This window comes from Trichosurus vulpecula, chromosome 4 (assembly GCF_011100635.1).
Source record: "Trichosurus vulpecula isolate mTriVul1 chromosome 4, mTriVul1.pri, whole genome shotgun sequence".
NCBI classification, from domain to species: domain Eukaryota; kingdom Metazoa; phylum Chordata; class Mammalia; order Diprotodontia; family Phalangeridae; genus Trichosurus; species Trichosurus vulpecula.
Window position 1 is genome coordinate 107,794,298 of NC_050576.1, and position 16,294 is coordinate 107,810,591.

Below are 16,294 nucleotides of genomic sequence, written 5' to 3' on the forward strand. Positions count from 1 at the left end.
AGTGAAGAGTCAGAGGACCTGGATTCAAATCTTACCTTTGATGCTTACTACCTATGTGACATTTAGCTAAGTCACTTAACCTCTTTAAATAAATCTTCAGTTTCCTCATTTGTAAAATGAGGGGGTTGGATCACAAGGCTGCTGAATCCTGTTTGAGCTCTAGGTCTATGACATTGAAGCCCTCTTCCAGCTTGAGAACTTCATGATTCCAAAAATGTTCCTTTCCTCTGCTGTCTTATAGCAGGAAGAAATGTTTATTATGGGTCCATCAGCACCCTCTGTTTTTCTCCTGCTCTCAGCCAGTGGCAATGCATTGCTTGTCCTTACGGCTCATCCAGAGTGTCCTCTTGTCACCAGGTCCCAGCAGCCTGGGACAGAGGTTATGGAATATAGGGGCAGAGGTCTACCAGTCTTCAACCCAGTTCCAGTCTTGAACAATCAGCAGCCCCCTTCCTAGAGTGGCCTCTGTTTCAAACGTCAGCAGCATTTATTCCTTGGCTCCTCTGCTGGTGAAAGCTTGATAGAGTCAGTCATGTAGTTCTCAAAAATCCCTCGATGCTGCAGGAGGAAAGGAGAAAACAGAAATAACATCCACAGTGGAATGGGTCCTCTTCTCTCTAATGCCCAGTGGAGGTTGGGCCTTTTCTTTCCATTGTACTGATGAAGAAACTGAGACCCAGAGCAACTTGTCCTGGTTCACTGAATGGCTGAGCTAGAAACCCAGGTTGTTTGAGTAGACTCAGCTAATCTAGATTTGTCATCCTGTGTATGGGGGCCTGGGAAATTGCATTGGTGTAGGCAGAGAGGTGGTCTTACATTTTTGCTAGACATTACCAAATGGAGGGTCAAAGAGTTCCAGGCTCCCTGGATCGAGGTGAGATAGAGAAAGCCCCCTTAAGCTCTGCCTTCTCCTTTCCCCCTCCTCCGAATCCTACTTTCCAAATGGTCACTTCCCATAATCTGTAATGAAATGGATTCTTTGAGTAGGAACTAGACGTTGGAGGGAATGTTCTCTTTTCAAGTAGTTTTAAAAAGTTTCTGAACCTAATAATTGTGAACACTATATGTAACCTCCCACCTGATCTGTGGTCCCAACTCAATATACCCACCTGTATTTGCAGTTTAGAAACTACCCCTCGCACTGGTGCCTTTCTCATTACATACACAAAGAAGGGCAAGACAGAGGAATGGGTAACAAATTCTGTACCTGCAACTGGGGTTTTTTTTAAAAGTTTATGTTTGTTCTTTCACGCTGCGAGTCACAGAGAAGGCCCTGATCTCCTTGACGAAAGGAAGTTCCTCGCTGGGAACTTCCATGAAAACACAGGTCTGGTTTAAATGAATCAATGAAACCATCAATTGAAATCATAGTCTGGGTTTTTAAAAATTGAAATTTAACGAGGCAGTAACAAAATTGCCCTGCTGGTCTGTGTTCCTCTCTGAATTCCTCCCTTGCTCCCCAGGATGTTTTGTTGAAGTATTCTTCACAGGATCACCAATAGGGAAGAGACAGCTAGGTGACATAGTGGATGGAGTGCTGGACCTGGAGTCAGGAAGACCTGAGTTCAAATCTAGCCTCAGACATTTAGTAACTGTGTGATCTTGGGCAGGTCACTTTAGCTCTGTATGCCCATTTATGGAATGGGGATAATAATAGGACCTACCTTGCAGGATTGTTATGAGGATAAAGCTGAGATACTGTTTGTAAAGCCCTATAACAATATTAGCTGGTGGAAGTTTTCTGAGAAGTCATCTTATCCAACCTTGTTTCTGGCTGATGGGAAACATTTGAGTTAAAACAATAATTCAGTATCTAGCATTTACATAGCATTTGAGGTTTGAAAAGCACTTTACACACATTAATCCGCTGATCCTCATAACAGCATGGAGAGTTAGGTACTGTTATAATAACATCATTTATTGTGACTTGCCTGGGGGGTCACACCTAGTAAGTATCTGAGACAGAACTTGAACTCAGTTCCCAGGTGGCAAAGTGGATAGTGTTATGGGCCTGGAGTCATGAAGACCCGTGGTCAAACTTGACCTCAGACACTTACTAGCTGGATGATCCTGGGCAAGTCACCTAACTCCTGTTTGCCTCAGTTTCCTCATCTGTAGAATGGAAATGATAATGGCACCCATCTCATAGGGTAGTTTCTTAATTGTATGACCCTGGGCAAGTCACCTAACTCCTGTTTGCCTCAGTTTCCTCATCTGTAGAATGGAGATGATAATGGCACCCATCTCATAGGGTAGTTTCTTAATTGTATGACCCTGGGCAAGTCACCTAACTCCTGTTTGCCTCAGTTTCCTCATCTGTAGAATGGAGATGATAATGGCACCTACGTTATAGGGTTGTTGTGAGGATCAAATGGGATAATAATTGTAAGGCACTTAGCACATGGACCATAGCAAGTGCTGCATAAACATTTGTTGCCATTGCTGCTATTCTAACCCAGCTTTCTAGCCATTATACCACCTAATGACCTAGAGCTGTATGGGGCAGCTCCCTATTTTAAGTGGAAGAAGGAGAGATAGACAGTTTCCTAATGACTTGACCAGGGATAAGGGTGCGATACTGAAAACTCACCAATAATCCTAGGGCTTCCTGAGAGGCTGACACTAAGCCTGGGACAGTAGGATGAACTCTAGCCAAAGTACTCTGGCTTGATGAATTCTTAATCCTTCCACAGAATTCTTTTTTTTTTTTTGGTGAAAAAATAGGTGGTGTTGAATCTCTTTAAGGTTCCTTTGGAGGAGGGATAAATAGGGTGTGGGGGATATCTGGGGCTTTCTTAGCCCAGCATCCGGCATATCGTAAGCTCTTAATAGATCCTTGTTAAATGATTGACTAAATCCTTTTCACACCAGTATGTCCCTAGGAGTTGCTGTAGTTCAGTCGTTTCCCTACCTGCGGTCTTCTTTCATTTGCCATTTCCTTCTCCAGCTCATTTTACGGATGAAGAAAGTGAAGCAAACAGGGTTAAGTGACTTGTCCAGGGTCACACAGCTAGTGAGTGTCTGAGGCTGGACTTGAACTCAAGAAGAGGAGGCTTTCTGACTCCAGGCCCAGCACTGGGCCACATAGTTGCCCTGGTGGGATTTTAGTTGGGACTTAAAGAAAGCCAGGAGAAAGATGAGGAGGAAGAAGAACATTCTAGGTATGGGAGATAGCCAGTGAAAATGACCAGAGTTTGGACACAGAGTAGTTATTCAAGGAAGATTAAGAAGACCCTTGTCGCTGGATTCCATAGGAGGAAGAGGGTTATAAGGCATAAGAAGACTAGAAAGGTAGGGGGAATTTGCAAAGTGTTTGTAACAGCAAGCACCCTAGCATACCCAGGATGGCCTGCTAGCACAGGTTCTTTGATCTGCTTTAATAGAAAAGATAGCTTTTTAGGGGTCAACAGTTTTCTTTAATTATATTCATTAGTTCAGGGGAAAAGTCAGCACCCTGAACATCAGAGAAAATATAAGCAGAGAAAATACAAGTGGAGGAATTAGACCAACAGACAGGGCTCCGACTGCCTGAATCAAAGCAATATTGCTATACACTTTACGTACACCACTGGATTGAGAGAGTATTTACACGTGAGTGGTCGGGGGACGACCAAAGAATCAAAAGGTTCTTCTCATAAGTGAGCAAACCCCAAAGCAAAATACCAACTCAGAGTATATATATGCTTCTCAGAGTCAGAAGGCATCACAACCCTCGCGACTCAGTGCCTAATTAGAAATTAGCAAAAGGTATGAAAGCCTTCCTATAAGCAAGCTTCTCTTAATGGGCTCCACATGAGGCCTATTAATGGGCGGGGAAGATCTTACATCCCACTAACATTACAGTGCTGTACAAATATTGCCTCATTTTATCCTTATAACCTCCCAGGGAGGTTGGCATTGATTATTACGTTCATTTTACAGATGAGGAAATTGAGGCAGATGGAATTTTAAATGACATGTCCAGGTTCATATAGTTAATGTATAAGAGCCAGATTAACCTGAGATCTTCCTGACTCCAGGTCCAATGCTCTTCTATCCATCATACCACCTCAGGAAACCGAGATCCAGGAGATTGTGTCTTGACCAAACTGACCCAGGCAATAAGAAGTGTCCGAGGGGACATCTGACTTTAGAGTCAGTGCTCCTTCCATTGTACCAACCTGTTGTTCCCAAGAGGCCCAAGGGAAACTGACCCAGGCTGGACACTGATCACCCCAGCCACTTACCCGGGACAGTGCTTGTCTGGCCAGCAGTTCAAACGCTTGCTCCACATTGATGTCATTCTTAGCACTGACTTCGAAGTAAGGTATGTCCTTCTCTTTGCACCAGTCTAGGGCTTTCTCCTGAGATACCTGCATAAGGGGACAAGGATGGACACAATTCTCTGAGATACTGAGGCTTCTCCTGGCACAGATTCCTTCCTTAGCCCCTGTTCTCCTTCACCTGGAGCAATGATAATTACAGCTCACATTTCCCTAGGGCTTTGAGGCTTACCAAGAGCTTAGCAAGCAGGAAGTATAGCAATTACTATCTTCATCTGTTTGGAAAGGAAAGTGGAATTTTGAGAAGCCAAATGATTTTGTTCAGTAGCTGTCAGAGTTGAGATTCAAACTGTTTGTAGAAATAAGGACAGACCCAAGTAAATTGGAAAAAAATATTAATTGCTCAGGGGTTAGGATGAATCAATATAATAAAAATGACAATATTACTTGAAATATTTTTAGTAATCAAACTATTAATTGATTACCTTATAGAACTAAAAAAAAACAACAAAATTCATATGGAGACCAAAAAAAGACCAAGAATCTTGAGGAAATAATGAAAAAAAAGTGGGAATGAGGGAACCTAGCAGTACCAGACCTCAAAGGAGTAATTCCCAAAACAATTTGTTATTAGTTAAGAAAAAGAGAGATTGATCAGTGGAACAGGTACACAGCATACATAAACAAATGTGTATGGTACCCTAGCATTCAATATATAGGAAACCTTCAGCTGCGGGGATAAGGACTCACTACTGGTTAAAAACTTCTAGGAATATTATACAACAGTATGAAAGAAATTACATGTAGACCAACACTTTATACCAAGATAAATTCCAAATGGATATGTGACAGAGATATAGAAGTTAATATCATAAACAAATCAGAGAAACATAGAAAAATGCCTATCATATCTATGGAAAGAAGAAAAGTTTATAACCAAATAAGGGGTAGAGAGGATCACAGAAGGTAAAACAGATCATTTTAATTACAGGACATTTAAAATTTTTGTATAAATAAATCCACAGATTTAAGGGAGATAATTAACTGGGGAAAAAAATCTTTTCAGCAAGTTTCTCTGAGGAAGGTCTCATTTCCAAGATATTTAAGAAACTGATTCAAATGTATAAGAATAAGGGCATTTCCCCAATTCATTTATAGTCTAAAGATATGAACAGACAGTTCTCAAGGGAAAAAACCCAGGCTATCTATATCCATATGAAAAAACTGCTCCAAATCCCACTTGCTCAGAGAAATGCAAATTAAAGCAGTTCTGAGATTCCACTGCATACTCATCAGATTGGCAAAGATGATAAAAGAGGAAGATGATAAATGGTAAAAGGGCTGTGGGGAAAACACACATTGTTGCATTGTTGGTGGACCTGTCAATGGGTCCAACCAATCCAGAAAGCAGTTTGGAAACACACAAATAAATCTATACTCAAAAGAGATCAAAGAAATAGGAAAACATTCTATATGTACATAAATATTTACAGCAGCCCTTTTTAGTAACCCTTGGTAACTAAAGGGATGCCCATCAAATGAGGACCAGCTGAATAGATTGTGGGATATGAATGTGATAGAATATTATGGTGTTTGTTATAAGAAATGAGGAAATAGATGAAAAAAGGACATGAAAAGACTTCAGGGAAATGATAAAAAGTGACGTAATTACAACCAGGAGAACAACTCATAATATTACATCAAAATTATTTTAAAAACTTGGGTTTTTATAAATTGATGAAGAATCAAATAAGCAGAAACAGGAGAAAAAAAAACAACAATACTGTTAAGACAAACAACTTTGAAAGCTATAAAAGAACTGTGATCCATAAAATGACCATCTATGATTCAAAGACTGATGATGAAACATGCTATTAACCCCTGATGGAGGGGTAGAGGACTTAGGGTACAGAATGAGAATATATATATATATATATGTATATATATATGTATATATATGTATATGTATGTGTATGTGTATGTGTGTGTGTGTGTGTGTGTGTGTGTGTGTGAACTGCTTTGCTTGACTATGCATCTGTCTCTTTTTTTCAATGGGGTTGAGGAGGGAGAGAAAATAGATTTTTGTTAGTTAAAAAAAACTTTAAAAATAGAGGTTGGGGATACAGGTATGGAATGTTGCATACATTTTCAGATGAGGGTTAGTTTTGCTAAATTGTTTTTCTTTGTTTCAAGAGAGTGGGAGTAATCTGGAAATGTTTGTAATGTAAAATCAAAGCACACCAACTAAACTTTAAAAAAAATTGAACAAAAATCTCCCAATTCCAAATCCCATGCTTTTCCCACTCACTTCAGCTTTTCTAACTTAATCGAAGCCGGGAAGGAGAAGGGAGGTAAAGAACAGAGTTGAATTACTTCTAAAGAACACTACAAGTAAACATCTCCAGGAAGCCGTGTTACTGGGCATGTGCTAATTGCTCAAACAACAGCTTTATCTTTTTTAATTGAATTTTTTTAAAAATATAGATTTTTATTGGTGTGTTTTGTTTTTACATTACCTAGATTTCCTCCTGTCTCCCTCTTCTCCCCCTCACTCAGAGAGCCATCTCTTATAACAAATATTTAAAAAGATAAAAAAAAGAGGAAAAAGAGAAAAAATTCAACAAAACTAGTCCCCACAATAAACAAATCCCAAATTATATGCAGTGTTCTATAGCCTTATACCCCCATCTCTGTAGAAGAGCCAGGATGGGTGTATTTTCATAGATCTTTCTTGGAACTAAGTTTGGTCTTTATTTTTTGCAACCTCATTTTTATTGTTTTGTGGTTGTAGTTCTTTCCATTTACACCATTGAAGTCATGTGTATATTGTGTTTTTTGCCTCAGCTCATTTCACTTTGCATCAGTTCATATAAGTCTTCCCATGCTTCTCTGTATTCATCATGTTTGTCATATCTTGCAACACAATAAATATTCCATTACATTCTCATACCATGATTTGTTCAGCCATTCCCCAACCTGCTTCTACTTTGTTTCCAGTTCTTTGATATCATTCAAAGTGCTGCTATCAATATTATGCTGTATAAAGAGTCTTTCTTTTTGTCAATGACCTTCTTGGGGTAGAAGTCTTGAATCTACTAGTTCATATTTTTTCTATCATGGCCCAGCAGAAGTTAAGCAAAGTATGTGGGTCCCCTGAAGGCACATGTCTCACTGTCTTGGATGAAATTCCATCATGATGGTGGTGGTGGCGGCAGTGGTGGTGGGGTGTGTGTATTTCTGTATGTGTTTCTGTGCGTGTGTGTGTGTGTGTGTGTGTGTGTGTGTGTGTGTGTGTGTTGGAGAATCTCTGTCCTCTTAATCTTCTCCACTCACCACACTCCTCAGATGGGTGTGGGTGTGCATGGGTGTGCACATGTGCAAATGCATGCACACCTGAGTTGGCATCTAGCTCTGCCTTTTTCCTGTCCTTTCTCCCCCACCACCCCCCAATTCCCAGGATAGACTATAGTTTCCCATACCTAGTGATGGTAGAACCTAGGGAGCCCTGTCAGAGGTAGGGGTGAGGGAGGATATCTCTGCAGGCAGACCTGGGATAGCGGAAAGAGATCTAGATTTGGAATCAGGGGAACTGGGGTCAAACCCTAGTTCTGGCAATTGCTGTGTGACCAAAGGCAAATCATTCTCGGCTCCATGTGGATGGGGATATTTGCACTGGATTCCTCACAGGGCTGTTATAGGGAAAGCTGTTTATAAGTTTGAAAGCTGGGAGGCAATCGGAGCTCTCATTCCTTCTGGCCAGAATCCCAGCAACCCAACCCTCCCCACCCCATCTGGGCCTGTGTCTGAGAGTCGGATCCCTTTCCTATGGGAAGAGGAAGCAGCAAGGGCCTGAGGACCTGAGGAGTTGTGGGGCAGCCTTTCTATCCCTTGCAATGGTTCTCTCCTTCAGGTTCATGCTTGCTGAAGATAACCTGGTAGGCACTGAGCTGGACTCTTGCCACCTTTTTAGTTATGCCCCATGACTATTGGGAAGGACTGAGTTGCCTCCTCTCCCTAAGGATATTGACTGCTTTATTTTCCACAGGTTTCTGGGGAGCCGGTCTTGTCAGTGATCAAAGGTGCCATCACAATTCCTCTTCTCTCCTGACTCCAGGGCTCTGGAGGGGCAGCATGGTCCAAATCCCCTCCTCTTGGGCTCTCTGCCCTCCCTCACAATGTCTCCATTGTTCATCTGAGCCCAAGATGGACAACTTGCTGACACGAGCCCAGTGGGTGGGGACTTGTGGACAGAGAGTCAGGTCTCTGCCCCCTACTTCAGGACCCACAGGGAGCTGAAATACATAGTTTCCCCACCTTCTATTCTCCTTCCCTTACCCCCTACTTCTCACACCTCCCATTTCAGGGTCATCTCCATATCAGTTCTCTGTCCTTGTCTCTCCATCTCTGTCTCTCTCTGTGTGTCTGTGTCTCTGTCTCTGTCTCTCTCTGTCTCCTGTTAACCTCTCTGTCTGTGTCTCTCTGTTTCTCTGTCTCTATCTCTATGTCTCTCTCTGTGTCTCTCTGTGTCTGTCTCTCTCTTTTCTTTGTCTCCCGTCAGCCCCTTGGTCTCTGTCTGTCTCTGTCTCTCTATCTGTCTCTTTCTCTCCATCTCATTCTCTCTCTAGCTCTCTTTGTCTCCAATTAACCTCTCTGTCTGTATCTCTATCTGTTTCTCTACCTCTGTATCTCTGTTTCTGTGTCTGTCTCTGTCTCTATGTCTCTCTGTCCCTGTCTCTCTTTCTCTTTTCTTTGTCTATCAGCCTCTTGGTCTCTGTCTCTGTTTCTCTCCGTGTCTCATTCTCTCTCTATCTCTCTTTCTTTGTCTCCTGTTTACCTCTCTGTCTGTATCTTTCTCTGTTTCTCTGTCTCTGTGTCTCTGTTTTTGTGTGTCTCTCTGTCTCTCTATGTCTCTCTGTCTCTTTTTGTCTCTTGCCAGCCTCTCGGTCTCTATCTCTCTGTCTCTGTCTGGGCGCTGGTGCATTCCACTTGCACTGTGACTCAGGGAGTTCCTCATGTCCATCTCCTGGTGCTCCTCCTGTCCCTGGGGGTTGGGCCACCAGTTCTGGGTTGGGGGAGTCATACCCTACAGTTCCTTCTCTTGTGGCCTGCTTGGACTTACTCACCATTCCTCTTGCTTGGTACACCCTGCTCCTTATTAAGTCCCTGCCCATCCTTTAAAGTATCACTTCCTATATGAAGCCTCCCCGCCTCCCCCAACTTCATAATAATTATTCTCCCCTCAGATCTCACAAAACATTTTGCTTAATACATTTGTGTATTATTTTGTACCACAGCTTAATATAATTCTATATTATTTTGTCCTCAATTCTATGTTATTTTTGTGCTCAATATAGTATCTTCATGCAATAAATAAATTAAACTGTTGAATTAAATGACCAAAGGTTTTTGCTGGGGGACCATTGCTTGCTCTCCAATAATGGAGTAGGGTGGCTCCCCTGAGCCCTCACCATAGCACCTGGGAAAGTATATAAAGAAAAGCCTTGGGGGTGAGGCGCTAGCATCTGCCCACTACCCAGCCCAACCCAGTCTATCCCTTACCTCCCGGTCATCCAGGTCGATCTTGTTCCCCAGTACCACCATGGGGTAAACTTGCTCCGTGGGCACTGTTTTCTGGAGAATGTCCCCCCTCCAGGTGTCCAGGGCATGGAAGGAATCTCGATCCGTGACATCGAAGGCCAGGATGCAGCCATCCGAGCCCTTGTAGAAGGTGGATACCATGGAGCGGAACCGTTCCTGACCTCCTGTGTCCCATATCTGGAAAGGAAACCCCCACCATGCACTTGAAAGAAGCTTGAAGAAGGTTCACATGTCAGCTTTCATCAGAACTTTCCTTTCTCTCTCTGGCCATTAGATTGAAAGCTCCTTGAGGACAGGGACTGTCTTTTGCCTCTTTTAGTGTTCCTAGTGCTTAGCGCAGTGCTTGGCACATAGTAGGTGCTAAATAAATTTTGATTGATTGATTGACTGGTTGGTCAAGGAGTCAGCACTTTGTTTTGGTCTCAAGCCTTCCTTGGCACCATTCTGCATTGGAGTGCTATAATATCTCTGCATTGTACATTTAACTTTTTGAAGGCACTTTCATATTCATTATGTTATTTTCTCTTCACAGAATGCTCGTGAGGTAGGTAGGGCATGGATTATAATCCCACTTGACAGATGAGGAAATCGAGGTGCACTGAGGTCAAATAACCTGCCTAGCATTCGCAGTTAATTTCAGATTCAAATTCCAGAGACGTTTATAAAGTATCTAAGAACATGGGATCATGGGATCATAAATCTAGAGCTTTAAGGGACCTAGGCCAGTTAGGTGGCTCAGTGGAAAGAGCTCCAGGCCTGGAGGTAGGAAGATTCATCTTCCAGAGTTCAAACCAAGGCTCAGACATTTATTAGTTGTGTGACCCTGGGCAAGTCACTTAACCCTGTTTGCCTCAGTTTCCTCATCTGTAAAATGAGCTAGAGAAGGAAATGGCAAACTGTTCCAGTGTCTTTGCCAAGAAAACTCCAAATGAGGTCGTGAAGAATAGGACATGACTGAAAACAACTAAACAACAACTAGAAACATAAAGTCTAATCTCATGAGGAGCTGAGGTCCTTCTACTGTGTTTAAGGCTGGGTACTGGGGATAAAAAGACATAAACAAAACAGTCTCTACCCTTGAGGACTGCCAGAACTAATGGCAGAATTAATAATTAAGCAAGTACTAGAACCCAAACTTACTTATTTATAATTTATTTATAAACATTTCTAATGGTTTTTTTCCTCTAGACCCCCTGCTACTATTGTATATGGCTGATGGGTGTAGCTGGATCTGAGTCAGCCCAAGGGACCTGGGAGGATTTCTATCTGTCTGAGCACATTGGGGAGGGGCGACTCTGCTCACCTGTAACTTCAAGGTTGTGTTGTCTACCATGATGACTTTGGAGAGGATGCTAGCCCCCAGGGTGGTCTGATAATCCTCATAGAAAGTCTTGTGTACATACTGATTCATGAGGGAGGTCTTTCCCACTCTGAGGGAACATAGAGATACACACACACACACACACACACACACACACATCTCAAAGTCTTTTCATGGTTCTCAGGGCTCTGTTTTATTCTGTGGAGGCCAGTCCCCAGAGTTCTTGGTCCTAGACATTGCCTGTGAGGGACAGCTCATTATGGCTTGGATATACTTTGTCAGAGCTGGCAACCTTTTGTGAACAGCTGCCGGAAGAGAGACTGGCCAAGATGGTGGGCAGAGGAGAGCTCCTCAAGGTATTTGGTAAGGAGGATGTTTCGGATCCAGTTAAAGTTTGGGAGGGAGGCAGTTCCCTAGGTCATTACCATCATCATCTTCTTCATCACTCATTAAAGTAGTATGGTCTAATGCAAATCCCTTCAACTCTGTGCATGAATTTTCTCGTCTGCCAAGTGGAGATAGTTATACCTGCCCCACCTAGTAGCAGTTAGTATAAGAATCAAACAATTTAATAGATGTGTCATAGGCCACAAGATTTAGGGCTGGAAGGACTTAAGAAATCACCTAATCCAGACAAGGAAACTGATGGAGAGAGGAGGAATGACTTGCCCAAGCAAGTTAGTGAGTTGGTAACTGAATTGGGATTTGAATTCAGGTTTTCTGATTTCGAAAGTTCATGCTTTGAAAAAGTTAGAGTATTACGCAAATGTAAGGTGATAGTACTCTCAAAATCATTATTATTAACAAAAGTCAATGAGAGGCAGCAATACTATTTTGTATTTTCAGCCAGGAAATCCTGAGTTCAAATCTTGACTCTGACACTTACTAGTAATGTGACTATCTGTAAATAACTTAGCTTCAGCCTTTTCTCCTTGGGGAGATATCCACAACATCTCTCCTATCCATCCTTTTCTCTACATTAAAAGGGCCAGTGCCCTACTTCAAACCCTCATCCCTTGGACCGCTACAATAACCTCCTAACTGGTCTCTCTGCCTCTAGACTCACTTTTCTCTAACTCAGCCCTCACTCAGTTGACAATTGATATTCCTAAAGGCCAGGTATGACCGTGTCACTCACCTGCTGAGAAAACTCTAGTGGTCTCTTGTTGCCTCTAGAAAAAAATTCAGACTTCTCTGTATGGTTTAAAAACTTCTTTGCAATATGGCAGTCTGCCTTACTGGGCTGGTACCAAGTTACTCTCCTTCACGTACTGTATGTCCTAGATTAATCGATCTCCTTTCTTTTCCCCTTATACAACATTCCATCACCATTTATATGCTTTTGTCTGGGCTATCCCCCGAACCCAGAAAGCACCCCCTCTTCACCTCTGACTCACTGAATCCCTAGCTTCCTTCAAAGCTCTGCTCAAGAAAATCTTTCCTGATCCTCCCAGTTACAAGGGCCCTCTCCTAGAAATTACTTTATATCTTGGTGTGTACTTCAATTTACTTGTATGCTGCTCCTCCCAACAGAATATAAGTTTCTTGGGGTCAGAGATGGTTTAATTTTGTCTTTCTATTGCCAGTGCCTGGCATATAGTAGGCATTTAATAAATGCTCATTGAATAAAGGAATGGAATTTCCACACCAGGTGTACTTACACTGAAGAAATTATAGATTCTTGATATATAAATATAAATAATATTGATATACTATGCTGGGGGCACGGTGGCACAGTGAGTAGAGCACCGGCCCTGGAGTCAGGAGGATCTGAGTTCAAATCCAGCCTCATACACTCAACATACTTACTAGCTGTCTGACCTTGGTCAAGTCACTTAACCCCAACTGCCCTGCCTTTCCCCCCTTCAAAAAACAAAAAGATATACTATGCTAAGTACTGAGGATTCAAATGTGAAAAACAATAGAATCCTTGTTCTCAAGGAGATAACGATTTTCTGTGTGTGTGTATTGCTCACAAGTTATCAATAGCAATATCCTTATCATAGCACTTTTAATGTTTTAGAAGCATTTCACATCTGTCTTCACATCTGATCCTACAAACCATCCTCTAAGGTAAATGAGTAAATAAGGTATTATTATCTCCACTTGAAAGATGAAAAAACTAAGGCACAGAGCAGTTAAGTGACTAAGGTCACCTTGTTAACTGGAAGAGGAATCAAGACCAGAGGCTAGGTCTCTTGACTCCCAGCCTTAACCCCCTGGACAGGACTGCTTCCTATTACATATATTAGTGGTATGACCATGGGAAAGACATTTAGTTTAGCAAGACTCCCTCCCTAGTGTAACCTCCAAGTGCAGGGACTCCCAGAAGTTAGAGTTGTATGGAAGACATCTCATTATCCTTGGGGCAAGGGACTGCTCCCAGTCAGATACAATTCCAATCATTTTGGGACTGGACATAGGGCAGGCTTCATCTTACCCTAGGGCTCCAATAATGATGAGCTTCAGATCCACCTTTCTCCTTGGGTCCATGGAGGAACCAGGGAACCTGTGGGAAGAGAAAAAATAAGCCACATCCTGGTTCCAGTGTTCACTGTAGTCCTCCTGACCCAGACCCATTGCCTTCTTATTAGTGTTACTTTCGTTTGAGGTAGCCTGGAAGAACTTGCTCTTAGCCCAGAATTCAGGTTGGCTTGTTTTCCTCTCGGAGAAAAGAAAGCCCCTGACCCAACATGGTCCTCTTTTACACCGTTTAAACTGAAGGGGGACTCTGGACTATTATTATCTCTTGGTCTCTTGGGCCAACAAACTCTGGGCTCACTAAGATGACCCTGTGACATCCAGGAGGGTAAGGCTGGGACCAAACACTAAAGAACCCCTCACAGCCAGGATTAGGGCAAATCTGGAGTATAATAAAGGTCTGATGCAAGGGACCAATGATTAGTTGTGCTTTGGGGATTTTGGGGGTGGTGATATAAGCTACCCAGTGTTTGTACATTCAATGTGGAATCCCCCTTCCTCCTTTGTGTACATTATTGCTCCTCTTTGCAAAATGGAAAGGTTATGTCAGGGCCTACTGTTTGTTTCCAACCCCAAACCTACTCACATACCATCTCCCAGGGCCCTCCCTTCTTTCATTCTCAGGCAGCTCTATGGACTCTGGCACACATAGATATAAGCCTCAAGAGCCTATAACTTTTGACCACTGCTATTGCTTAGGGTGGAGCATGTCGTCAGAAGCCCTTGAGATCTTTTAGCATTATGTTTTCTGGTGATTTTACATATGGAGACACTGAGGCACAGAGAGGTATAAAGACCAAAGTTCCACATATCTGTGGAGGAGTGGGTTTAAATCGCATCTGAAACTTATTGCGTGCTCTTGGAGGAAATCACTTCACTTTTGCGAGTTTTAGTTGAACTCATCTGTGAAATGGGAATAACATACCTCTAGGACTTCCCTGACAAGGTTATTGTAAGGATGGACAACTAGTAATCGAAATTCATATCGCATTGAAAGATGTGCAAGGTTATTGACAAGGTTACTGTAAGGACTGAAGACTGGCAATTGAAATTCATATGGCATTTAAAGATACGCAAAGTACATTATATAAACAATCAAATGGAAACTTTAAAGCAGTACCATATAAATGTCAGTTATCACATTATAACTATTATAGACTGATAATGGCTAAAAGCGAACTCCAGATGTCATTGCATCCATCCCCCTGCCCTGAGCTATGCTGAAACCTTCTAGGCAGCTGAAATATCTAATATTTTGAAGATGATACAGGGAACTCTGAGTAGCAGAGCCCTCCACTGTCACTATCCTTAAAGGAGCAACTCCTGTGACAATCGGTCTACCAACATTGCTCCCAACGGCAACATCCAACCAAGTGCCATGATGGGCAGGTGAACCCAGGAGCAACCCCATCCCACAATCCCCAGGCCACTGGCCCTGCTTCCAGGCCAGTCACTCTAGTAATCATTCAGGGTAGCAATTCCTGTGGAGAAGGGCTAGCCATTCTCACCAAATGCCTCTTAATTGCTACTCACCCATTAGGGTAGGAAAGCCAGTCTAATTGCAGCAGCAAGGCGCCCTAAGGGAGGGGACAGAAGGTGGCATGTGCCAGGCAAGTCAAACAGACCACCACCTCCCCTTAGACTTGGATGGACCCTGAACTGAAGAGCCCTGAGAATAGCAGACTCCACCCCAGACCACAGACCCTCCTTCCAGCCTTAGTCCCACAACCATCAGCCAGGATTCAAGCCCTGTGGAGATACAGCCTGGCAATTGCTTCTGCAGATGCTATAGCCCCTGACTCCTTAGTATCCATGGATCCTGAAGATTTAATCAATCAATAAACTTTTATTAAGCACCTAATATGTGCCTGGCACTGTTCTAAGCTCTGGGGACACTAAAAGAGGCAAAGGGCAGTCCCTGCTCTCAAGAAGCTCTTAATCTAATGACTTGGAAAAAAAGTTCTCACTACCAAAATCTTTGGCACTGTCAAATGGTTCAACATCAGAAATATGGTTTTATTGATGAAAATAATACTAAAGCTGCATTAGCATCTTCTTTGCCATGAAGGCTTTCCATCTTACTTATAGCTGACACCTCCTTTACACACTGTGTCTCCTTATTAGGATGTGAGCTCCTTGAAAACAGGGATTGTCTTTTCTATTTTTATCCCCCAGTACTTAACACAGTGCTATGAACATGGTCAATGCTTAATAAATGCTTTGTTATTCATTCGTTCATTCACTATCCTGAATCAGAAGGTATGAGTGAAATGCAGAGCTATGATCTCATCCCTCACTTGAATTGAAAATCCAGCAGTTGACTTCCAGTGCCAAGAAGGTGGAGTGAAGAAGGAACCCATTGAACCCCTCCCAAATACCCCTCCAAACAATGAAAAAACTGCCTCAGAATTGATCTAAAACAGGGAAGCAGCTTACCAGCCTGGCAGGAAAGGTCTGTCTCACTGGAGTGGGAGGGGTGTGAGGTCCAAGAGCAGCAGCAGCTAGCCTCACAGCAGGTGGCCTCAGCAAGGCTCCAAGCTTGGGGTGATCTGCTAGTGAGGCCCCTGCAAACCAGCATCCTCTTAGGTAAGTGTGCAGTCTGTGTAGCACAGCAAGGCCCCACCCCAGCCAC

General features: G+C 42.8%; 1 protein-coding gene across 1 annotated transcript in view; it reads right to left on the reverse strand.

Moving 5' to 3' along the window:
* Positions 1-262: 262 nt before the first annotated feature.
* The window catches only part of RAB7B (RAB7B, member RAS oncogene family), a 31,528-nt gene continuing 15,496 nt past the window's right edge, over positions 263-16,294 (reverse strand). Inside the window, exons 2-6 of the mRNA XM_036757813.1 lie at positions 13,622-13,690; positions 11,164-11,290; positions 9,822-10,037; positions 4,227-4,352; positions 263-558 (exon numbers count right to left, since the gene is read on the reverse strand). Of these exons, the coding sequence (XP_036613708.1) occupies positions 478-558; positions 4,227-4,352; positions 9,822-10,037; positions 11,164-11,290; positions 13,622-13,674 (603 nt within the window). The 5' untranslated portion in view covers positions 13,675-13,690 and the 3' untranslated portion in view covers positions 263-477. The remainder of the gene's footprint in view (positions 559-4,226; positions 4,353-9,821; positions 10,038-11,163; positions 11,291-13,621; positions 13,691-16,294) is intronic.